The sequence below is a fragment of the Peromyscus californicus genome, unplaced genomic scaffold (assembly GCF_007827085.1).
Source record: "Peromyscus californicus insignis strain IS unplaced genomic scaffold, ASM782708v3 Scaffold_6__1_contigs__length_162567912, whole genome shotgun sequence".
Taxonomy (NCBI): Eukaryota; Metazoa; Chordata; class Mammalia; order Rodentia; family Cricetidae; genus Peromyscus; species Peromyscus californicus.
This window is the reverse complement of record NW_026294584.1, coordinates 23252663-23279528: the sequence shown is the minus strand read 5'-3', so window position 1 is coordinate 23279528 and position 26866 is coordinate 23252663. Positions and strand designations below refer to the sequence as shown.

General features: G+C 39.9%; 1 protein-coding gene across 1 annotated transcript in view; it reads right to left on the bottom strand.

The window, feature by feature from the left end:
- Positions 1-2828: 2828 nt before the first annotated feature.
- The window catches only part of Umad1 (UBAP1-MVB12-associated (UMA) domain containing 1), a 166081-nt gene continuing 142043 nt past the window's right edge, over positions 2829-26866 (bottom strand). Inside the window, exon 4 of the mRNA XM_052719839.1 lies at positions 2829-4711. Coding sequence (XP_052575799.1) covers positions 4454-4711 — 258 coding nt within the window. The 3' untranslated portion in view covers positions 2829-4453. The remainder of the gene's footprint in view (positions 4712-26866) is intronic.

The window sequence follows — 26866 nt, the reverse complement described above, 5'->3', positions numbered from 1 at the left end:
AATTCACAGAGATCTTCCTGCTTCTGCCTCCCAAGGACTGGCATTAAAGAGAGGCATTTGCCACTATACCATGCTATATGGAAACAGACTAAGCCAACTTAGTCAATGTTCAATTGCTGTGAAAAGGCACCATAACCTCACCAACTCTTATTAAAAAAAAAAACATTTAATTGGGGCTGGCTTATAGTTTCAGAGGTTTAGTCCATAATTTTCACGGCTGGGAGCATGGTGGCATGCAGACATCGTGCTGGAGAAGCGGCTGAGAGTTCTAGATCTGTGTCTGCAGGCAGCAGGAAGAAAGACAGAGAGTCACTGGGACTGGCTTGAGCTTTTGAAACACCCAAGTCGCCGCCCAGCAACACACTTTTTCCAGCAAGGCTACACCTCCTAAGCTTTTCAAATAGTGTCCCTCCCTAAGCATTTAAGTATATGAGCCTATGAGGGCCACTCTTATTCAAACCACCAGAGAGACAGTCCAGTAGACCTGGCCAATATTTCTCAAAACTGTCAATTTAGAAAAATGAAATCCGAGAGAAACTGCTGAAAAGCATCAAGAGAGGATGAGTACATAATAAATCACACTAGAAAGCTGACAGGAGAAAGATAGTAGAAGACAGCTACAAAATCTGAACGGTGTGTTTAACACTGTAGCATTGTTGGTTCCTTAGTTGTGACAAGTATCAACAAGAGGGGATATGTGAGGAACCCTCTACTTTGGAATGTCTCTATAGATGTAAACTTGCCTTAAAGAAAAAGGTCACTCACATTTAAAAGATTAGCATTCTGCTATGCTGATGTAATAAGAGTTCCTGTGTATCAATCAATACATCTCTTTTTTCTTCTTGCTCACACACATCTATTCGCCAAGCCATATGGCATGAGCAACTTTCTTGAAACATAAGAATATTCCGTCTTTAAAGCCAAATGTAGTCAGACCTATTTTTGGAGTCTTAGATTTCTCAGGAATAGTTGGGTCATGCCCTCAGTAATGTGCCACAAATGCTCAAAAGATAACATCCAGGAACCCAACATTCTCAGTGTCTTGAAAAGATGTGAAATCCTTCAGCTTCCCACTCAGTACTCGTACACTGCCTGTGGCTGTTATTCGGGACATGAGTGACGAGGTGGCACATTAATCTCTAGAAGTAACGTTTTGTGTCAGACAACCCGCAGCAGCAGTCGCTTGCTGATCTCAGGAGGCAAGGGGCAGCGAGACTGACGTGTCTCTACGCTACAGTGCAAATGCTATTATCCCCTGACATGCCTCACCTATCTGTCAGAATTATTAGAAATGATGTTTCTGGGAAAACACAGCATTTCCTTTCATAAGGTTTTCAGTTATTTTATTTGAGGGAGAATTAAAAAGTTGGTAATAAAAAAGATGTTTACTTAAAAAAAACCTTAAAGGTTCCTAGAATTGTTAGTAAGAATCGTATTAACTGCACACTTTGAAAAGTTGAGCTAATAAATTAATTAACTAAACGACATTTGGCTGGAGTCAGTTCTCTACTTTTAAAGGAAAGAGTGCAAATGCAATGGGAGAAAGTTGGAAAACCACACATGACTTCCTAAGGTTTAAAATAAGATTCAGTGGAAGTCACATGTTCACCGCCTGCAGTGACTTCCCGCACAAGGAGAAGACACGCTCTCTGACAATAAGTGTTTACCACGGAACTTTAGTGGAGACAGACGTGAACCCTAACATTACTGAGGTGAGTGGAGTCTAAAATGAATGTGGGTAGACCATTCTAATCTAGTCATAAGCAGTTCACAGACTATGTATTTCACATCACGTTAGAGTACTGTGTGTGTGTGTGTGTAACAATGAGAACAGTCCCTTTGTCAGATTCAAAGATGCATCAATTATTATCTCTTGCTATTTAACCTAACACTACAAGGGAAGAAAAGTTCATATTTAACAAGCAAGGGAACAGATTCAAAGTCCTTCAGCTTAAACAAGTGTCAGCATTGACTCTCTGGCTGCCTCCAGCTTGGTTTTAAAGTATTTAGATATTTTTCAATCTTTGTGATTGTAATTTAATTACAACATTTCTCCCTTTCCTTTCCTCCCTCCAAGCCCTTCCATATAGCTCTTCTGATTCTCCTTCAAATTTATGGCCTTAAAAAAAAAAACAAACCTAATTGTTATTGCATGTATATGTATGTATATATACATGTAGGCATTCCTAAATATAACCTATTTAATCCATATAATGCTACTTGTATGTATGTTTTCAGGGCTGAATGTTTGGCAGTGGACAACCAATCCATGTGCTCTTTCCTGGGGCAGAGCACCTCTGCTGTTCCCAGTCTTCCTCAGTTGCCTAAAGCTCCTGGTCTTTCTCTCTCCAGCATGGCATACTCGGTGATATCATCGTTGTTTGGCTCACATTTGGGCAGTGACTACTATTTCAGGAAATACTTATTACTAACTAGGTGTTTATTAAGTCATCTAAATTTCTAGGCCTCAGATTTCTAGTATGGAGTTGGCTGGTTGATTTATAATGTTTGTTCCAGTTTTAAAATAGTTCTATGATTTATATATAGAAAAGCAAATTGCCAATTCACAATGTATTTGTCAAAATGAGGTCATTAACACTGGTATTTACTAAATTTTCTGATGATGGAGATCTATGTAGATATTCATCCATTTCTTTCAAGTCCTTTCAGTCCAATTTATTATCCAGGACTAGTGAGCTTAGCATTTTCAATGTACACAAACAAATAAGAGAAGATGTAGTCTTCTCTACACAAACAATATACTTAATTCTTTACCTTCCACAGAATCTACAACTTGCATTTAGATATTAATGATGCAATGAATACCATTTTGTGGATCTGAAAACAATCAAAAGATTTATTTTAATTAACATTCTTAAAATACAACAATTTTAGACAAACAGTACTTACAAGCACATTTGTAACATGGTAGACATAAATATAAATGAAATGTATAATTATATAAATTTTCACATATTTTCGAAAAAAGAACTACCTCTTCACATTCAGTTTTGAAAATACATTAACATGGATAGTTGAAAAGGATGTACCTTCACAAAAAGTGCTACAAAATGTTCACATTTATGTCAATAAGGCATATTTCCTATGAAGATGGTTTATGAAAACTATGTAAAGATTTAATTTATTCATTAACCTCACATGGTAACGTTAATTGTAAATGAAGTACATTTTTATCAGTATAAATGTTCCTTTAACTTTAAATAACACACTCTTTTTTTATCAAGACCACACCACATTTATTAAATGAACATGCATAGCACATTAAATTTAAAATAATTCTTGTACTTTTCTGCACAGTGTTTAGTTTTCCTGATACTCTCTTTGTGAAAAAATGTACTTAAAACTTTGGCACAGAATAAATAAAGTATAACTAATTAGAAGAAATGGCAACTATTTCATGGCACAGAAACTCCCCATTACTATTTACCAAATCTCACTGTAGTACACTGACCGATGGCGGTCCTGCTTAGTTTTATTTAGAATAAATAATGGATATTCAAGAAGTACAAGTCATATTTGGGTGTCTGCCTGCACTCTAATTGGAAAGTAGTTAAACTGAGTGTTTAATGGTAAAACACTGCCATCTGAACCGCGGCCAACAGATCTCTAAACAGGTCTTATCAGCAATGAGATGTATCATCACGAGATGTTTTCATTAGGAGGCAGAGGAGGCAGAAAAGAAATGCAGATCTCATAAACTGGGAACATATGTGGTAAGGAAGGCAAACCCACCGAGGCACAAGTGGAGAAAGCTCTCTGAAAACTGGTCCAAGAATACCCAGCGGGGATGAGACAGGAACAAGGAGGGCACACAGCCACCTTCAGGAGGGTGGAGAGGTCCACACAGCTCTAGGCAAACCACAGTGTCCCCTTTATGGCATTCTTGAATCAGCAACGAGTGGCTGGTGTTTATGAGAAGCTTCCAATTTCCCTATTGGTTTGTCTAAATTGACACTGGAAAAACTACGTTAGCTGGAAGCTGTCTTTTGACTTCATTCCCAAACATTGTGGGAGTTGTTAAGGGAGTGACATGCCGACCTCCTCTGCACCCCGGAAACACCTTCACACAGCTCTCGGTTCTGATTGCGGAGTCCTGGTAACTAGGAGACAGGCTTGTTTCTCTTTCTGTTGTGTCTTCGGAGATGGCAAAACCACCCTGGGTAATCTCAACAGATTACCATCCATCAGAGTGGGAAACACAGGTGGTCTGAAGTCTTACATTTTTCCAAAGTGAGTTCCCTTTGTTAAAATGTTGATTTCAACTTTACATAAATTCACTTTATTCTGAAGGATAAAACCACGAACACGATGTTATTTTATTCATTTTATGATCCTTGCTTGATACAAGGCCTTCAAGGGTGAAATGACAAGGAAAATCAAACAGGTTCAATAAAATAGGCAGGCTTTCTTAAGGTACACTTAGACACAAAGACTATGAATCACAGAGCACTGAATTTTCAAGAGTGAAATCATACCAGAATCGAGACAAGTTGTCGCCGACGTCGTACGAGAGTAAGTGGTCAGGAAGGTCGCCGATGGTGCCCTGCACCGCCAGCACGTGTGGAGCCAAGGTGAAGGGCACGTCACTCAGGAGCTCAGCTGTTTGTGAGTTGTTCTCCAGAGTCTGGCCTGCCTGATTTCCTGTCTCGGAGTCGGCTACAGTCACACTGGATGTGTCGTCTTTGCCGCTCTAAAAATACATAGACATTTAAAACATTTAGAACATATGAACTGTGAGGTTTGGTAATGGTAAATGTGGTATCAGTACATCAAAAAGCCTGGGGGATGTGTAATATATAAATACTGCCAGACTTGAACACAAGCATTTACCCATTTGAGAGATAACTCCATCCAAATCTCTGCAAGATTTAAAATTCCTACAGTCTGCTCTTACTCAGAGTGTCCATCCATAGCTCCCTTCAACAAAAACTCATTCTTGTTATTTCCCTAACCCTGAGGTGTCTCCAGAGCCTGTCTCTGCTTCTACAAATCCCACGGATGCTTTCAGGGCTCTGCTCCATGCTCAGCTTCCCTGTGAAATGTTTTATCAGAGTTGTCAACTCGGGAACCTATGAGGCAAACTGCCCAAGATATTATTAGGTGCTCTGATGTGCGTTCTTAGTAGTGGCTACTCTATATGCATTTTACCTTTAAGCAGATGCTAGCTAGCATCCTCAAGTCAAGTGATCTGTGTCTCTGTAGCCCATGCCTGGCACAATGTACTTACTGCTCTGTGTGATACACACTTGAGGTTAACCTTTAGTGTGTACCATGAGTATGGGCTGGAACCAACATGTTATTGCACAAACTTTCAAATAAATATCGAGTACCTTGTTCGATTTCTTTTAAATTGGCCTATCTTGTACACACTAGTTTATCAAAAGGCATGTACTAATTAGAATGTTCAGAACAGTGTCCACCATACAGCCAAGCCCAGAGCCATCTAAATACCTGTTAACAGTTGAGTGGACAGGAAACAAGTGTCTGTATATAACAATGAAAATGAATGGCTTGCTACTACAAGCAGCTGAAATATAATGCAAATAATCTCAGAGAACAAAAATCTTTTTCTTACCCTTCAACCTCATGGAGAATAATTTTCATCTTCACAGAGACCTACCAGGCCCCTCCTGAAAGGCTTGGACCTGTTATCCCAGCTAGGCTGCCCTGGCCAAGTCTTCTCCAATCCTACTGTAGCCTGGCTCTTGTTATTCACTCCCAGGCTGTTCCTACTGAGCTCATTGCTTCTGTTCCTCTGTCCAGGAGGCTCTCCTTTCAGATCAGCACTGAGCTGGTCTGTCTTGGACCATCTGTCACCTTCGAGAGGCCTTTCCTCACCTCTTACTTCAACTGTACACTGCCCTGTCACCTCTCGTCAGTACTCCCTGTCTCCCTCTCCTGCTTTTGTCTCTAGCCCTAAGTGTCTTGTCACGTGCTTTGTGATCCATTCTAATTATCATCTCTCAGAAGCAAGTTTTCTATCTCGTGCTCACTGCTAGATCCCAAATGCCTTCATTGGTACCTAGTGCTCAAAAATGTTTACTACATGAATAAAAGGAGAGACACAGCTTAGATTCTAATGGTGACAAATGCTGACAGATTCCTTGTCTAAGGAGAACAATTTACATAAGAGGAACAGCATTTCTAGAGACCCTTTATTGAAGAATACAATACATACAGGAAGGGATACACTTATTGGCAATGTAGAAATTGCTAAATTCTCACAAACAATGCACATGAGTAGCTAACACTGTGATCAAGATACAGCACACATAAGATTCTTTCCTAATCACAATCTACTCCTCTCCCAGTCACCATCCTAACTTCTAATAGTACAGAATGGTTTGATCTGTGTTTGGATTTTCAATGAATGTCACCTTTGTTTTTGGCTTCTTTCAGTCAATATTATGTGTACATGGTGTATCTATGCTGTTACATATTGAATGAAAACATTTTGAGAAATGTGTTAGTGCAGAGGATGTGTATTAATTGATGGCTTAGAAGTCTTCTGGTTGTTATTTGACAGTGGACATTGGGTAGGGGGAAGGGTAGCCAGTAAAGGAAGGAAGAAGATAGCTGGGAACAGAGAGGCTTTGCTGATGAAATAGAGGTGGGGTAGGAACAAGAGTGTAGTCAAGAATAAGTCCAAAGTTCTTGCCCTGACAGTGAGAAGGATGGAGGCAACCAGTTACTGGGACAAAAGGGTGCTGTGAGCAGGTTTGGGAAGCAACATTGAAAGGTGGTGGTAGAGGCTTGAGATGCCTGAAAGACATCAAGCAGAGCTTTTAGTAGAAATGTATATGATCTTAGTCTACAGCCGTAAGACCTGCTGGACAAAGTGGGGGAGAAAGGGCATTTTTTTCTGGGTACTATACTGTAAACAGGCAGAGATGAGTTGGCTTTTGGAAAGGTGTATGGTGCCAAGAAAGGCTTCTTTTCATGTTTGTTTTCATTAGAAGTTTGGAGTAGTAGTTATAATGAGAAGAAAAAGGCTTTTAAGGAAAACAATTCATGTAAGGTCAGTAGAAAATGAAGTCTTCTCTCCTAAGGTGTCTATAATAGTCTAGATAAAGGCCCTTAAGTAACACTAGTCTAGGGCCAGGCAGTGGTGGCGTACACCTTTAATCCCAGCACTCGGGAGGCAGAGGCAGGAGGATCTCTGTGAGTTCGAGGTCAGCCTGGGCTACAGAGTGAGTTTCAGGACAGGCACCAAAACTACACAGAGAAATTGTGTCTTGAAAAACAAACAAACAAACAAAAACCAAACCAAAACAACAACAACAACAACAAAAAAAAACCCCACTAGTCTAGGGAATGACTTGGAATCGACAAAGCTTCCAAACCATGCCTATTAATAGTGGTCTTATAATTTCATGAGAATTATTTCATATAATAATATCACATAATAATTTCAGAACAGTACTGTTCTGCTTTCCCATAAACATAACCTTATTTAATCCATGTAACAATTTTATAAAATGGGTATACAACCCCAAAGAGCAATGAAAACCAATATACTCTCCCCTGTTATGAGAGAGCTTATTACAAAGACACGGGTATGGGGGCACAGGTGCTGACTCAGCTCTAACTGGTGGGTCAAGTGCAGGGAGAGCGGTGCAGAAGGACAGCACTCCAGACATGGAAAGGATCCACTAGGTGCTGGCTTGTCCGGACAAACTGAAAGGGAAGTAGTAACATTTGTGTGCACCAGAAAGCCTCAAGATTGCGTATGTGCCGGGGCTTAGGTTACCCCAAATCACAATGGTAGTAGAGTAGTCAGGAGCACAAGTTCCAGACCAGACTATTGGGGCAGAAAGCGCAGAACAATAAGCAAATGGTCTTGAGCTATCTAACTTCTCCCTTTCTCTAGCTGGGTTGTCAGGGCAAGAACAGGCCCTTCCCTTCCTTTTCTGTTTGGTTTCTTCCTTGTTTCTTAATCTCAATAGCAAATCCTTCCTAGATTAGCTCATTTTATACTCTAGTCAACCTCCCTCCCTCCCTCCCTCCTTCCCTCCCTCTCTCTCTTCCTCCCTCCCTTCTTCTTTCCTTTCTGTTTCTCTCTATACAGCCCTGGCTGTTCTAGAACTCACTATGTAGACCAGGCTGTCCTGGAACTCACAAAGATGCACCTGCCTCTGTGTCCCAAGTGCTGGGACTGAAGGCCTTTGTCACCACACCTGACAAACCTCTTCTTGGTTTGTGTATAGAACACTATTGTTTCGTTAATGAAATCATCCCTTCTCAAGAGCATTCTTGACTCACCTTCTCCACCAAGGAGGTGATGTATTACCCACTAACATTCTCCTTTCCAAACACAGAACTTTGAAGGCTTAACTCTTTAGCATCAAGTATTTGGTCCCGATTGTGCTTTATTTTTTTAATTAAGAAATTTTTTATTCATTTTACGGACCAATCACAGTTTGTGCTTTTACGAACCCTCTTTCATTTCCTTTAAAAATCATTCGTATCTGGCAAAAACAGTTTCCCAGAGGGCAAGAATATACCAAACCACATCTGGTGCCATAAAGAACTTGGTATATGTGATATCTTGTTCAAGTTGTCCTGATAAAACAGCCATCAGGGCCTCCGCCTTCCAGTCTGTACAATGAGTGAAAAGAGACAAAATGGCGGTGATGACACAGAGCAACTCCCATGTACTGACATACGTGGTGCCAGGCAGGCTCTACCCAAGCTGCTCCAAAGGTGTTCACTCCCCACTCACTGACGTCTTGTAATGGCCCTGCAGGGTGTGTGCTATGTGAAAGGTAAGAGGACAGTGTGACAGAATGTTTAAGGAAGACGTCTCAATACACACAGATTGTCACTGGTGAAATGGAGAATCAAACCAACGGTCTCTTAATAATCTGTCCTATAAACCTACCCATTTCAGATGTGCTTCGCAAAGACTCCAGATCAACTGAGCAGTGACAGTTTATGAGATAATAACAGAAAAGAAATAAAAGATTATTTAGCTATAATCACTAAATTGCATACCTTGGCTTAACTTAGAAGGAAAAAAAAAGATTCTAACGTCTTTTACTGTTAGGAAAAAAGGATGGAGTAAACATCCTGCAGACAGACTGAAAAGAGATGGAAAAGCAACTGTAATTTAAGATAAATTTATCCCATGGGAACAAGTCTACCAGCAGTCTGGATAAACCCTGGGAAAAACCACGGACAGTGAAAGACCCTCCTGAGCTGATGACGGCTGAGGCAGATTGGAAGGCATGTGGGAACCCACCACAGAATTCCTTCTATCTTTGTACAAGTCTGAAAAATTTCCTAAATCAAAGTTCTCAAAGTTTTATTTAGTTAAAAAATATCACTAACAGTAGTCTACCAAATGCCTCCTAGAACGATCTAAATTTCAGCTGTGCTGGATGGATGGTTCCAGCTTCTATCTCCTAACAGTTGGCTTAGTGCAACATTACAGTCTCCAAGGAGGATGCCTGCCCTCTTGGCAGCAGGGTGAGTGCCATGATGCAGCTGCTGTTGGCATGCTGAGAGCTGGAAGGAGAGAAATTATAAGGCAAAACAAGAATAAGTCGCAAAGAAAATGTGAGTCAAAATCCAAGGGCCCCATACCAGCTAAACCAGATCACTAAGCCTCTAGCTTGGCAGCTCGTGGAGGTGGAGGTGGGGGCTGAGGGCTGGAACAGGTGCACCAGTTCTCGGCAGAAAGCAACCCTCACTCAGACACGAGTCTTGTGATTTTTTTTTACATTTGCATAATGAAATGGATCTTTACTGGGAAGAATTAGTATGTTAACTACAATGGGGCAGAAGAAAAGAATCAATTAGCCTTTTGGTTAATAGCCAAATTGCAGAAAACGATTTCAAACATGATGTTCATACAGCAGACTCACTGCTTTGTGATTAGTCCTGCTCATGGAAATGGCGCTGGGTCAAGGTTCCAGGCTCTAGGTTCCTTCATCCAGCTTTGATACTTCCTTTCGAAGGCAGTATTTTCCCTCATATTGTTAAAGATGCCAGTGCGATGCCAGGCTTTGCTTTTAGTCTCATGGAGAAAATGAATGTCCTTATCTATATTGCCAACAACCACGTTTACAACAAGCTGTTTTCATTTGTTTGTGTAAAAACCATTTCTTGGCCATCAGGTAACCTGTTAAGAACTGGTTGGCCAAATTTACTTTGAGTTCCTTCTGATAAAAAGGTTTATAGGCACTATTCCACTTTTTCTACTGCAAAAGGGTCATAAAAATTCATGAAGTTCCATTTGAAGAGTCTTCTAAGAGATTAAGAAAAAAAAAAAAACCACACTCCAAGAATATAGGGCATATGACACTTTTCAGTAAAAGCTTAGAGAAACACAGAGCAGCAGACAGTTGATGGCGTCCTTGTGAACCTCTCTCCCAGGTGTTTGGAAGCAAGGGACTTCAAGTTTGGAACAGACAACGACATTTTCCCCAGCACAAAAGTCCAGTCTCTACCATGGACTCTTCCGGGAGGCAGCAGCCGGGCAAACTCACTGACACTCATCTATTTACTCATCCCCAAGCAAACTGGGAATGTTGGCTAATACAAACCCACTACATTTAGCACTTTGGAAAGCTGTCTGCCCTTTTTTCCACAACCCATGCTTCAGACAGAGATCCAAGAGGGTCCTGGAAGAGCCAAATATTGATGCATTGAAATTGAAAAATCAACCTCAATCAAAACGGCAACAGAACTCATTGAAAGAATATGAAAGCAGGTACGAGGCAAAGCAGGGAGCCCTAGCAGGCATAGTTCTAGGAAGCAAGTCACATGGAGAGTAGGCACTCTTGAGCTCTGGCCTTCCATGCCTTTGACTGTAATGTCTATAAATAAAAGACACGCTTCTCTGAACAATAGCTTGGACAAGTAACAGTGTCATCTTATCTCCCCTGATAGCCATCCATTCTATTCCGGCTTCAGCTGGTATCTGCTTTCATTACATCAGCTTCTAGGCGGTGGGGTGAGGTACAGGGGCAAATCTGAGTTAGAAGCACCAGGGGACAGAGGTCAGAAGGTGACAAGCTACCGCACAGATAAGGGAGTGTGTTCAAGCTGCTGTTGCTGTCACCTCCTCTTCTTCTTCTTCTTTTTTTTTTCTTTAAGTCGGTTGCTAATAAATGTCTGTCTAGCTACAAAAAGTGCCAGACAACTAATCTTTGCTCCCTGCAATTATGGAAGCCCCAGTAACAGCTTTTTTCACCTGGAATAAATATTATAAAAGTAGAGGTTGTTTCCTATTTTTCTCACAGTCTGTCACGAGGAGAACAGTACCTGATCTCTAAGTGCTGAGTAAACATTTTACGTTGAACTAACCTGCGACCCCTCCCCTCCTCATTTCTCAGCTGCCCTTGGTACAGAGTTGATTCTTACTCATTGCTTTGGTCTTAGAAATGGAATCCAGGGCTTCATACCTGGGAAGTATGTGCTCTACCACAGAGCTTCACCTCCAGCCCAGACTTGGTTTTAATTGAGGAGTTAGGTGAAATAAATAAGCAAAACTCTAGAACATTTGGCCACAGATACAAATAAATTAAGTGAGAGAGAATAATCCACCATGTTTCCTATGGGGTTTGAGCATCAACTCCCTGGGGCTGGAGACCCTAGTCCAAGGACTTGGTTTCAGGAGCAAACTAAAGATAGGGTTCTTCCTTCGAAGAGGGGAGGCTGGAGAGAGGGCGTTCTCTCTGTTCTCTCCCCTTTCCTTGGTCTCTGACATTTCAGTCCATAGTCTGGCTCACGACTGTGTTTAACGTTTGTCTTTCTTTCTTTCCTTTTCCTCCCATCTGTTTGTGGTTCCTGCTTGTCCCATCTTCCTCGAAACAGAGGAAGAAGAGAAGAGGAAGAAGAAGAATCTGCCACCCTCTCCTCACAACTCCAGCTGAATGTGCACGAGTGGAGAGCGGAGAGGGGAAGCAGGCAGGCGGCTGCTCACATTTGTAATCCATCCCATGCATTCTTGGAAAAGGGGCCTGGCTGGAGCTGGAAACTCATCTCTGTCAGCTAATGTGAGTCGGGGTGCAGCGGACAGAGGCGAGAGCAGCTTTTCAGGAAAGGAGAAAGGCAAGGGCAGGCTGTGCACAGTAGAGTCCTGCTTCGATGCTGCCTCTCAGCACAAAAGGCTGACCCAACCGTTTTCTTTTGCTTTTTCAAAGCAGGTTTAAAGTTACTTTATAAAAAGTAATGATGTCTAGCCTGAAGACATCTCACATTTCCCCAGCGGGCCTCCCCGTCATTCTTTACAGCACGTATGTCACCTTTCTCCTCTTTCCTGGCCCTAGATGACCTTCTCACTCCTGGGCAGCTGCAGCAGGCTTCTCCTCCTCTCATGAAAAGGGAACTATCAGTGAGGATTACCGCCCTCTGCAGTGCCCAGAAGCGTATCTGGGTTTGCATCTGGACTCTGGTCCAATGCTAAGTGCTCACTGACTCTGCAGGTCCACCATGTCCCAGCTCTTTCAGGACACAGCTCTGCCTGCCCATTAGGAGGCATCTTTGAATTGTTCTTTCCTTTAAGCAAATTAGGCATTTAACGAAAGGATCCTCACGCCTATCACTCATTAGAGTGTCGCCTACTTTACAACCACGCTCTCTCTACTTTGTTTTATACTGACGTTGGCTGTCAGCCATTCACCCTTAACTCACTGAATTCCCTGCCTTTCGTGTCTGCTTCTCCAGCTCTGATTTCACTAATAATCACTGAGGTGTCTGTAAGTGCTAATCGCCTAGGACCTGTTTATATACTTAGGGCTACGACTCCCTTTCTGAGCTCTGAGTTCTTGGCTTCCCTGCTGCTTCTCAGCTTCGCCTTCTGCTTCACAGTTCCTCCTTTCCGATTTCTGAAGAGACGGTGTTCTCCAGAGTTGCACGTCGTCTGCTCTTTCATCCCTCCTAATCTCAGCACACTTTTCCGATGAACTCTGATACCAACTGTCCTACTCTCACATTCTCACAAGCTTGACAGAAACACAGACTCTTGGACATGGGTAACACTTCCGTCAGATCCCTGTGAAGAAGCTCTTGGCACACACATTTGCACACCTCCTGTTTGAAACTCTCGGGCCATCTTAAACTCAACAGAGCTTATCTCTTTCCTAAACCTAATGCTTTCCTCAAATTTCCTATACTACTGTATAATTTCATAAAATTCTTTTACTGGCGATGTTTACACAGACATTATGGATAATTTTTTTTAAGAGTCTATGTGAACCTAATCAAAGCCTTCCAATAAAAGGCAATCAGTAAATAACTTCAGAGGTTACCTGTCGGTGTGTGTGTGTGTGTGTGTGTGTGTGTGTGTGTGTGTGTGTGTTGTATTTTATTTTAAAGAACTTATATTTAGCTAGTTTTCTATGCATAAGTGCCATCTGGATGGAGGGTGAAGGTCCAAAACTACAGACTTGTGCAATCCAGAGATAAGAGTTTAAGTTAACAGTTCAACTAAGCATGTTATACTGGCTTACATCTGCCAAGCTGATGACAACACATGGCCATGCTTAGAGAACCACAGCATCTGATTGCAGCCCAGGGTACAGACCAGCTCAGCCTTTTAGGCAGGAAGTCTCCAAGCTCATCCCGTGCACCCCCCCCCCCCCCCCCGGGTCTGAAGAATCTGATATCCCTCCTAGCCACACTAGTTTACTTCACTTCCCATTCATACAGCCTTATTTCTTTTGAATAGCTCTTCAACTTCTTTAGCCTGTAATGCAACAGGGTGACATTTTTTCCAGATAATTTCAAAGGACAATAAGAAAGACGATCTTGCACATCTCTGCATACTGGATACAAATCTCACTCAACGAATGATTTTCATTCTATAAAACAATAAAATACTTCAACCATTTGCATATATAATAAACTAGAAAATAAACAGATACTTTCTAGTTTTTGATACTTCCTATTTTTAAAGCACAGAAGAAAATAGTTATGTTATACTAGTTTGGATTTATATATTGAATAGGCACAATTTGCATTACAAAAGTAAATGTAAAAATTTTAAACAATAATTACTTTTGTTCGTTTCATCTGTATATTGACAGGATGAACATCTGAAATTCTTAAGCCAGGCAGAGTAAATATTCTTCAGAATACTTAAATGTTGTGACATATAATTAACATCATTAGTTCATGCCATGTCTATCATTTGAGAACAAAGTTAATTTGCTCTGCTGTTTTCATTGGAGGTTTATGCTGCCACTGTTTCTATTACTATGAAAAACATAAATGTATCATTTTAAATACAAACTGAGAACTGTCATATTTTTAGCCAGAATTCAGATGCAATTATCAGGAGGATGTCATGTTCACCTTGCAGATAAATATAAAATCTGGAAAATAAGTTAACCCTGCAGATCTAATCTTAGAAAATAAGTAATTCTTCAACAAATAGGGCAATTAATTAGAAATGAAAAAAATCCTATTTTCTTTGTGATTTGAATTTGATGTGTGGACAAGTCCACACACTTGGAAACATTACAGCCAGTGAATTGAAACTGTGTGTTTTCTTTTCAAAAATGCTTTTGCATTTGTTTATTTGTTTGTTTGTTGTGTGTGTCTGTATCTATGTGTGATGAGATGAATGAACATGAACACACACACACACACACACACACACACACACACACACACACACACACATGCCACAGTGTTCCTGGAGGTCAGAGGACAACTTGTGGGAGTCAGTTCTCTCCTTCCACCTTGTGGGTTCCAGGGACCAGACTCAGGTCTTCAGGTTTGGTAGCAAGTGCCGTTCCCCACTGAACCAACTTGCTGACCCACACTGCATTTTCATATTGCACAAAAGTGAAAGCAAATATGTCATAGTCCCCTGCATACAGACATCCCGAGGCAGGCCAATAAATCCCACCACCGAACACACGGGTGGGAGTGTTCCTTGCACTTGCTACACCTCGCCCAGAATGTCACTAGAAAAACAATGTTTGGCAAACTGAAGAGGTGAGCAGAAAGCTCTGTTGTTTGACCTTGGCTCTCATTTTCAAACAGGTTATATTTCAAAATAGAAGATGGGGTTGGAAAAGTAAATACAGCTGTGTTTTCTCCACCCTTGTGTGAGAATGAAGGAGCTATTCAGAATGGAAGGAGGTTGCATCGCCCCTTTACTGTGCAGTTGGAACCCAAAGGAGCGTGCTATTATTCCATGTCACAGAGAACTCAGCTCAGCATTGCTTTCTCACCGTAGGAAAATATGCACAACATAAAATTCCCCATCTTACCTACCTTTAAGTGTATAAATGAGGGACATCACTCCCTACACATTACACAGTCATCACCACTTTCCCCTGCTGGCACTGTCATTATCCCACACGAAACTGTCCCCATTAAACTAGCCACTTCTCATTCTCCTTCTCTCTGAGCCCACAGTCATCTTTACTATACTTTTCCTTTTTAGTTCTATGAACTCATTTATTCTAGGAGTCTTATGTAAATGGTATTACAAGGTAATTCTCCTGTTGTGAGTGGCTTATTATGTTTAGTAAAAAAATTTCAAGATCCATTCACACATGTTGTAAATTATATCAGAGCCTTTCAAGGTTGAGTAATATTTCATAGGGTGTATATGGTACACTTGTTTATCATCCAGCTGTTGACGGAAATTCGGATGTTTACAATCTTTTGGATTTTACAGGACAATATTTTTAGGTAAGAGTATAATCAACTAGGTGGAAATCTGGGAAACAATTCCAACAGTAAGTCATCAAGAGCCGATGTTAGAGGAACCCTGAGTGTGTAACAATGCAGAGTCAGGGAACAAGAACTTCAGGTGCAGGAATGTCCCTGCTTACACTAAAGTCATTGTATACTTTTCTAAAACATACTTTGCTTGACTTAAAAATCATAATTAAAGTTTTTGTAACTTAATATTTTGAGAATTAAAGCCTCAAAAAAAAGTGAAACCATTTCAATCTTGTTTGAGGCAGTTCACAATCCCTAACCCTTCTGGCCACAATGGCACTTTGTGCTGGGTTCTTCTGTGTATTGTTATAAGGTACAAGATGTAACTACCTGCTCTTAAGGAAAGTCCACCCAATAAAAACAATGGTGTCAATAATGCTAACAATGGATTGAAAATGGGCCAAATAGGTCCCACAATATGAGAAAAAGTTTAAAGGTCACAGTTTTGTATACTTTAAAACTCACAGTGCTTTACTAGAATAATAATCTTTCTTTAAGTGACTTGGAACTTCTCAAAGAAAAATACACCTTATTATGAGAAAAATGCTTACAGATCAATAACAGTAAACTGCAAATGTATAAACCCACAGTTATCTGTCCACAGGATTCCCATTGTTTCAGGGAGAGGGGATGGAATCATCAAGAGCTATACCATTATTTGTGGATTTCTAGTCAAACAGCGCTATCTGGACCTGGCTGCTGCTTTCGCAAGGCTCCCAACCTTCTTGGTTTCCACTCAGTTCTCTGAAACATGAGCTAGTTGGACCAGATGAGCCAGCAGCAAATAGCCACAGTCTTAAGAGCATTAGGATCTGAACTTTTCTTGATAGGATCCCCAAGGAAACAACTTTTAATCAATACAACTGGGAACTGTAGAAGCAATAGCTGAGGAGTGTGCATCTTGAGAACAGAACTCTACAGTCATGAAAAGAATTTCTCTAATGGAAGCATGCCCAGCTTTACAGTGCTCTTGAATATGTAAGAAACAAACACTTAACTAATGAGAAAAATGACAGGCATTTGCCATCTTTTCAGAAGTTATGGCTTAGAAACCACCTCTCTAGGATTTAAAGAACTCAAAATGTATTTTCTCAGAGTAAGAAGTACACAATAGAGATGAGATTACATACATATATGTAATAAACAGATATAGAAAAATTAGTTACAGTATTATTATGAGAATGAGAACCATACTAAATATATTAAAATGATCATGAATGTCATTGTTTGAAAATAGCAAATTCAGTTTGAAGGACTTGAAATTTGGTGCCAAATCTGAAAGGATGTTAGGAGCTTGTTCTGCATTTCCGACCCCAGTATTCTGGGAGCTGGCATCTCCATTAAAAATGTTCCAGGGAATCTGGAGAGTTAAGAGTTCTTGTTTTCTACCCAGTGGGAAGACAATAAAGTAGAAGTTAGAGAAAGAAAAAGAAGGATGCATAGACATGAAAGTAAGCACATGTTGCTCTTCTAGAGGATCCAAATTCAATTTCAGCACCATACCTGGTGGCTCACAATGGCGTGTTCCAGGATCCTCTGGTCTCAGTGGGCACCTGGACTCATATACTCATATCTAAACACACAGCACATAATTTAAAAAAAATAAAAAGTAATAAAAAGTAAATGCAGACACACACACACACACACACAGAGAGAGAGAGAGAGAGAGAGAGAGAGAGAGAAAGCATGTAGTTTACTGGAGGCTGAAATAACTACTTCTTAGAAGGGAAAGTGTGGACATAATCCACTTGCTGGCTCATACAGTTCTTTCTCATCACGGGTCCACTTTGTTTCCATGGTGGCTGGACCAGGCACTAGGGAGGCTTGGAGCTGGATGGCAGGAACAAGCAGCCTGGCACAAGGCTCCAGGTCCCAGGTGTGTATATGGTGTTTGATAACCGAATGGCGGCTTTCAAAGGCTTGACATTTCATCTGTTTGTAGGCAGTCACTTTCAGAACCTTGCTAAGTACAGATTTTCCTCCTGCCTTCCAGAAATAATTGCTACAGTTTCAGCTGCTAAATTGACCTAAAAGTGTATACTTATAATTTTTAAAAGTGGTCTTAAATGTACAGAAACCACATTTAGAGTCAAATAAAGAATTCTGTTTTCCATCCTCTGCTCTTTGCAGGTGAGCTGATGACGGGAATTCTCTGAAGACACTAAATAATTTACAGTCTCCTCATGAAGTTGGAAATTCAGCAATTTAGAAAAAGAGCTCTGACACACTATTAAGAAGTAAATTATATTAGCTGTTACTGAATCCAGTTTTGCTAACTTTACCCTGGGTAAGTTGTAAGGCGGGCTCCTTTCCAGGATCACAGGCATTAGCTCACACTGAATGGCACTTACTTGCCAGTCACCTTAGATAACGTATCTCATTAAGTCTCCTTTGTGTGGTGGGTACCATTTTAGTGTCTGTTGAAGCAGACAGGGGATGCTGAAGTGCAAAGAAGTGACACCGTCAACTGGGGAACCATATGCTTAACCACCATTCTCTGAAGCTCCCCTCATCTGACCTGGAGGAGAAAACACCGCCTTTTCGAAGGCAGTGCACTTGTTTCTAAAGATCTCACAGTATCTCCTACAGAAGGTTATAAAATACTTGATCTTTCTCTCAAAAGCAAAGAAGGCACATGCAATGTAGAGGAAGCCAGGTTTTTTTGGGGGGTGGGGTGGGTGTTGTATTATGTATCATTTTATATCCAGCTGGATATGCTAATTCTATGCAGATCTTAGAAACCCTGAAATTACATACTGTTTAGACTATTTTAATCCCTGAAAGCACCGCTGTGATCCCTGAATAATGTATTTTTAAAATAACTGCTTTACCTTCCCCAAATATATTCAGTTAAATTTAAGAACTTAAAGTGACAGCACACTGCTCTTTGTTCAGGAAGAGGATTCTTCCTAGAGCAAGCCCTTTGTGGTTAATTGTCCAGCGACTGGCGCTGATTCCATTGTACTGCCCACATTTTCTAGCCCACAGCACTTGTGGGACAAGGGCAAGAAGGTGCCAGATGGCTAGGACGTGGGCTACAATCTGTTCTTAGGAAGGGAAAGGTGCTGTCCCTTTAACGGGTTCAAACACAAGCCCTGGGCTCATTTAACACTGATGCTGGCACTTTCTATGCTAGGAGAGGATATCAGAGGCCAGACTCGGGAATGAGAACATTTCCGGGACTCTAGAGTTGCAGGCTTCTGGGAGGACCTTGACGACGGAAGAAGAGGAAGTCCATCATCACTATTTATGCTCAGAGTGGCAGAGAGGAAAGTGGCGCTTTCACTCCTGAGAAGCGCAGCTGACGGCTTGGAGGACCATGAGTGCATTATATCACTTCCTACGTAACTGCTCTGAACTGAAATTCAAACAGAAATGGGTAAGAATGATAAAGTTCAAGACAGAAATATCATTGTGATCGCTTCAAAGATATAAACATAGTTGGGATTGTAAAACAACAGAAGCAAAATGAATTTCAAGTTGAAACAACCTTAAAACTCTGAGTGAATAATCACTTATGGGGAAAACCACAGAAAATATCTTTACTTGTGCAAATGCGTTCTCAGTTGGTGCTGTTCCTTCAATTCCAGTAATCAAAAAGTTCACTCTCTTTCAAAGGAGAGTGACCAACAGTACATGTGAAAGTGGTGCACGTCTTTAATCCCGGCACTGGGGAGACAGAACCACGCGGATCTTTGTGAGTTCGAGGCCAGCCTGGTCTACAGAGTGAGATCCAGGACAGGCACCAAAACTACACAGAGAAACCCTGTCTCGAAAAAAACAAAAACAAAAACAAAAACAAAAAAAAACAAAAACAAAAAAAAAGAAAGAAAGAAAAAGAAGATACTTAAAAAAAAATTTATAGCATAAGCTTTGTACCGCTTCTTAACAATGAGTTCTGGACCAACTCTGCTAGGAAAAATTAATGTGATACACTAGATCAATAAAACAAAAGCCATAGGATTACTTTGCAAGGTTGGCTCAGGAAATCCAGGCTCATAATAAACCCATTATTGGTGTCTGTGTGTGTGTGTGTGTGTGTGTGTGTGTGTGTGTGTGTGTGTGTTGCATACACACACATGTGCATGTGAATTCATGTGAGTGTGGGAATATGTGTGCCACACAGCACATGTGGAAGTCACAGTACAACCTTGGGTGTCATCCTGTTTTCCATTCTACTTGAGACAGGGTTTCTTTTGTATTGGTTTCTCACAGCAACAGAACAGTGACTAAGAAAGAAAGCTACATAGTGTGTTTGTACTTTAAGCTGCTATTTCAAAAGCACTGAAATAACGGTTTATAAAATAAAAAGTTATAGCAGGTTAAGGTTAACTTGTCATTGATGAAAAATACTTGAATCCATTTACCATAGTCTTAGAGAACAGTGCCTACAGCCCGTGGCAGGAACAGTCAATCACACCATTCAGTTACTTACTTGCCAACTCACACAGAGAAACTTCCAGTTCTGTGATCACCACTCAAGGTGAGCACCTATACAGGCATATAATTTGAAAACTTAGGTAGAATAGTTTTGATGTGTCTTTTTGATGTTTAGGTATGTATACTACGTTATAATTTCCAACAGTATTCAGCACAGTAGCACACTAGGCAGGTTCGTAGCCTGGGAGCAACAGGCTAGACTGACTGCTCAGGTATGTAGTGGCTTGCATCAGCTGAGCTTGCTGAGTACACTTGATGTCTCACAGCACTTACTGACACAGCTTACAGAACACATTCCTGCCGTTAAGTGACACATGGCTCTATGTCTGTACATTGTCACGCATAACCCAGAAATGAAAGTAAGATAAAATTGCATTTATAATGCCATCAAAATAAATTTCAAATACTTAAGAAAATGTTACTAGAAGCACAAAATTTACATTCTGAAAACTAGAAAGGATTCTGAAAGAAATTAAAGACCTGAGTGATGTAAAACCATCCCACATTCATGGATCAAATGTGAAACTGTAAAGGTGAGCTCCTTAAATTGAGCTTTAGAATCAATACTATTCCTATCAAAATCACAGTGGCTTTCCTGTGACAGATTCTAAATGCATTTGGAATTGCCAGGGACCAAGAGTCACCAAAACAACTGTGGAAAAGAAAAACGAAGTTGAGATTTCTAATTTAAAAATTACAATAGCTAAGAGTCCCTTGACATAAGGGCAAAGACACAGATCAATGGAATAAATAAACCCATGTGTCAACAGTCATGTGGTTATTCACAAGAGTGTACTGTACCAGGAGGAAGAAGTGTTTTTAGCATTTAACACTGGAACAGTTTTTCACTCATATGAAAAAAAAAAAACAAACAAAAAAACCCCCCCAAAAACTGGAGCCTTGTATCACGTACCAAAACTAGGTCAAAATGCATCAAAGGCTCATAAAAGCTGAACCATAAAACTATTAGAAGACAATGTAGAGGTGAAGCTTCATGACCTCCAGTTTCACCCTGGAGCCTTAGCTCTAACACTCCAGCATAAACCAAACCAACAAAAGAATTGATTAAGGCATTAAAAAAAATGAGATGGCCGAGCAGGAGAGAGCACTGGCTGCTCTTCCAGAGGACCCAGGTTCAATTCCCAGCACCACATGGGCGCACAACTGTCTGTAACTCCAGTTCCTAAGGATCTGACACCCTCTTCTGGCCTCCTCAGGCAGCACCAGGTATGCAAGTGGTACACAGACTATGCATACATGCAGGCAAAATACCCATACACATAAAACAATAAAAACTGTAAACTGTGATAACAAGGGCACTATCGAGAAAGTGGAGAGGCAGCATACACAATAGATGAAAATGTTTTAGAGCTATGCATTTGATAAAGGAATTACATCTGTGTAAATTTTTAAAGATTTTGTGTTGTGTGTGGGAGTGTTTGTATGTGAGTGCCTGGGGCCCATGGTCTTTCACAGAAGCAGCAAGTGCTCTTAACTACTGAGGCATCTCCCCAACCCACATCTGTATCTTTAAAAAACTTACTCAATAATACAAAGACAACTGAAGGGCGATCCTAATTAGTTTTAACAATAAAAACCCGGAGTCAGATATCAAGGGTGAGCTGAAAGATCAGAGAAGCAGAGCACCCAGCCACGAGACTTCTTACCTCTATGAAATATCAGACCGAATGCGGGAGATCCTATCTCTATGAATCCTCAGGTTGAATGGGGGCCAAGATCCTTTCTCCACTCACCTTATATTCCTGTCTCTACCTCCCGATTGTGCTGGGAATAAATGTGTGAGCCTCTCAGGTGCTGGGATCAAAGGCATGAGATCCCAAGTGCTGGGATCAAAGATGTGAGCCACCACCACTCAGCTTTGTTTCTCTTTTAGACTGGTTCAATCTCGTGTAGGCCAGGGTGGCCTTAAACTTCTGATCTTCCTGATTTCTCCTCTCAAGTGCTGTAATTAAAGGTGTGTGCCACCACTGCCTGACCTCTATGGTCAGCTAGTGGCTAGCTCTGCCCTTGGATCTCCAGGCAAGCTTTATTTGTCAGAACACAAACAAAATATCACACAACAGACAACCTATTTGATAAAGCAAGGCTCTGAGCAGACATTTCTCCCAAGCACATGCACAAAAAAAAAAAAAAAAAAAAAAAAAAAAAGTAAGCAAATGTAGGTCACTAGTCATCAGGAAATGCAAATGAAAACCACAGTAAGATATGACTTCACACCTCAGAGTGACAATCAAAATGCCAGATAATAACAGCTGTTGGCCAGGAAGTGGCAGAAACATAAATGTTATAGTCACTTTGGAAAACAAGTCTGACCGTTTCTCAAGTACACCAAATACAGCGGCTCACTCCTAACAGATCAACATAAACAGTCATGCAACTGTTCATGGGAATATGATTCAAAGAGCCCAAAGTAGAAATAATCTGAATTCTCACTAAGTGATGAACAGATAAATAAAGTACCATAACTACACAAGAGATTATTATATAGCAATAAAACGATAAAAGGAAATCAAGTACTATTTCAGCATGGGCAACTTAAAGACAGTGTGCCTAAGGGGGAAAAAGGCTAGCAGTGAGTATCGTATGATTTCATTCATATGAAATACTCAGAAGAGATTCAGTCTGAGAGAAAGAATAGAGATTAGTTGGGCAGTTCACTTTTACTTATGGCCATGCTATATGTTCAGGTAATAGGGATATATAATGGCCCTTATATTTTTAATCATACTAATAAAAGAAATAATTTTTGTCTTCTGTCAAAATATTTGACCATGAATTCACATTCTTTCAAAATTATTTAATCTACCTAAGATATTTAAATGAGTTTAAATGGAATGCTGTGGATTCTGCTATATATAATATACCTATAATAAGACACTGTGTAAGCCCCTCTACCTTCTCCTTATTTTACTGCTAACATCATTCTAGTAATCAACCTCAGATACAGAACTCAGTGAAGAAAAATAACTCTTTATCACATTGGAAAAAATACTTTCTAAAAATAATACATTTCATGTTTAATAACCATTAGAAATAGAAAGTATTCACATTGTTTTGATTAATTATATACTATTAATAATTAAAATGTGAATTAAAAGAAAATTTCTAACCCTGGATCTTAGGGTTGTGGCAAATGTAATGTTTGAAAAGATTACCTTACATCAACATGGTTGCTAAGAAACATAAAAACTCCTGTGGTACATGTGCCCATTAGTGGTGTCTGGAAAATCGAAAGCCCATCGTAACAGCATGTAAAAGGTGATGTCCTTAAGAGATGACAGAATCATCAAGGCAGAGTGGACTTAATGCCATTATGTTGGGAGTGGCTTTCATCAGTTTGCTACAAACAGGAGATGGCCCTCAGCAGCTGGCTTACTCCTGCACTTTCTTCTCTGTCTCCTTTTTGCAACAGAGTGACACACCAAGAGTGCCCTCTTTGGGTATCAGCTCCTTGAGAACAGACTTCCCAGCTTCCCAGAAGAGTAAGAAGTCATTTTCTGTTCTTTATAAGTTCCCCACACCAAGGTATTAGAATATTAGAGCACCACAGAACACACTAGGACAGTGATCAATAAGAGACTTTCAAGATAAAGAATGCTTTGGGGGAAAGTGGATGGAAATCCAAGTTCAAGTAAAAGAATGATATAAAATTTCCAATAGATAAAGAGCTTGTTCATGTATTTTTAAAATGGATGATGTCATGTATCAGATTACCAGGAGATCTCAATTATTGGATATATTAGAAAGAATGATGTAAGACTTTCATGATTAAATGTCAATCTTTATAATATGTGGGAAAATCTACCTTTTGTATCTATTACAGTTAGACAGAATTCTTCTCTAACACCTTACAAATGGGTTTTTTAGATTTTAAGAATAAGTCCTCTAAGATTTACATTAAAATCTGTACCTTCACATTAACTCAATATTGCTAAATCGTTCTCTGGAGTAGCTGCATAGACTTATAATGAATATGAGTATTTTTCTGCCTCTAGAATATCATGAAAAATTGATGTTTGCAGGCTTTTGAATCTGTGCCTGTTGGGAGGTAAACTCTCCTAACTCTTGAAACCCCAGATTAAAGGCCATCCAGAGATCATGTTCTGTGTACTCCATCTCACCATGGCTCCCCGCTCTTCACTTTAGCCAGCCATCTCTACTTCATACACAAGATACGTCCTTGGCTCTACTTGCCACTGTCTGACGTCACTGAATGCACTCAACCATCTGTACTTCATCTTTACTTTAGTTTTTGGTCTGTCTCTCCTACTAAAAGGTGAAGTCAACAAAGCATAGGACCTGTGCACTACACTGCACGTCAGGATGAAGCAGAATGCCTGACAAACAGTAGGTATTCACTGCTGCTGAAAGGATGGCTGTCATGGGCTGGGTCAAAGGGTGTCAAACCATGCACTTCCCACAACCCACACTAGTTCACACCAGGGACCACAGGTTATAGTCTACCTCTTGAACATGCATAATCTTTTATTCTGTGTGACCCTTTATGCTTACATCCCATAAATACCTTTGCAGTGCACTGTACTGAACTGCAGGAAAGGAAATATAAATATACCAGTTTAAATATCCCCAACTGTGAGACCTTAGAACAGCTCCCTTGTGCTTCAGCAGCTTGGTTACTTAATCCTTACACCCCCAACTTCCTCATCTATGAAGCAGGAGTGAGGGAATCCATTCTCTACAGCATTGTGAGAAGCAGACAAGCTAACAAAGTAGAGCTATTCGACAGTTTCTGGAATGCTCTGTTCCATTATGTTATCACCCCCATCCCCTCTATAATGAAATCTGAAAATGTTCATCAGGACCACTGCACTCAGCATTACCTCTCATTTTACAGGAAGCCTTTTACTCTGAGAAGCCAAAGTAATACAGAATCCGATCACAACTAAAGAAAGAAAGACTAATATCACTCTTAGAATTGGGCAAAAGGAACAAGTGAAATTATTTTATTCTCTATCAATTGAGAATGTATTTTAAATAGAACTGATAGTAAATGTCACAATTGTCAAAGTGTATATAGTTTAAAAAATTCATTCCTTAAGAAATACTGATAATCAACTTAAAACATCTGAAAGACTTGGCTTCTTCATCATCTTTTCCTTTACATTTGATGACTGAATAATATAAGAACCAACTACAATTTTTATAATGACTTCCTGGTTTCGAAAGCAAAAGGTGTGGACTGAGGGAGTACCCCAACCAACCAAGATTTCACACCTTTCCCTTCCTTCCATTAACAACACCCTAAAGACAACTATTGAAATAACAAGGAAACATTTTAGAGTGAGCTTTACTTAGCACACATTCCATGGGATAGTGGTAAAGAACTAGACGTCACCTGATTCTAGCCACTTTGATAGAATGCTGTATTTGATATGATTAATACTTTTAACTAAACTGTGCACACTTTAGACACAAGACTGATGTAGGAATCAGAAACTTCCTAAGTGAAAACACACTTCAAACCAACTATCAATTAGTTATAGTATTACAATTGCCACAACGTGGTCTCTTTTTAAAAACATTAATCTTATGTCAGTTTCCTTTAGAGATGGTAAAATGAAATACAGAGTAGTCATGTGTATATCTTAGCTTAACAGATTTTACTAAAATCAATTATTATAGAAAAATGACAGAGAGAGAATATTAACAAATGCTAAAAGTTGTTTTTATTATTTATTTTGGATTTTTGAGCCAGTAGCTCTCTGTGTAGATATGGCTGGCCTCAAACTCACGGAGATCCATTTATCTCCTGAGTGCTGGGATAAAAGCATGAGTCACCATGCCTGGATAATGTTATTTTTAAAGGCACTAATAAATACTTTATTATTGATTCCAAAGAGTATGTGGAACTCTTAGCAATTCCCTTCTTAATCTAGTATGTTCAAACACTCTTCATTGGTTTTAATTCATTTTGGCTTAAATATAACAAAAAATGACTATCAAATAAAAATTCGTTAAGAATCTCATAATTATATGTTAAGAAGCTAGGTGGCCTAAAGGAATTTGGTCTCAAGTATATAGATTACAATTTCAATTTTTACAGATAACCTATACTCATCCATTTAAAAAGTATTTGAGTCTTTGTAAATAAGTAATAATGATATTTTATAATGTAATTTGTATACATTACTATGTAATTATTACTACTATATCATTTCAACATTAAATGACACAATATATTATATATTTCTATGTAATTATGAATACTATTACTAATATATATTAAACATATAACATTAAATAATATGACACGCAACACAGTATTTCTAAGTGGACATGTTATTTTACTGGTTATTTAAAATATTTTTGAGACAAGCTTTTATCATGTAGCCCTGGCTGGTCTGGCAATTGAGCTATATAGCCCAGGCTAGCCTCAACCCCATATCAAACCTGCGGCTGCCTCCCAAGTGCTGGGATTGCACATTGACTGCAGATATTTTGCTTAATGAGAAAATCTTCCTAAAAAGCACTTACTAGATAGATTCCATTGACATAATGAGATATCTTTGCTCAGGAGTGAGAACCACACTTATCTGTGGGTATAAGGATAAGTACTTAGAATGCAATTATACTGGTTTAGGGAGGTGGCAGTAGTAGGTTCTCCTCTAGGGTCCACGGCCTCAGCAGCCACGGAAAGTGGGCTAGACTTACAGGACCAAGTATGAATCTTCTCGTA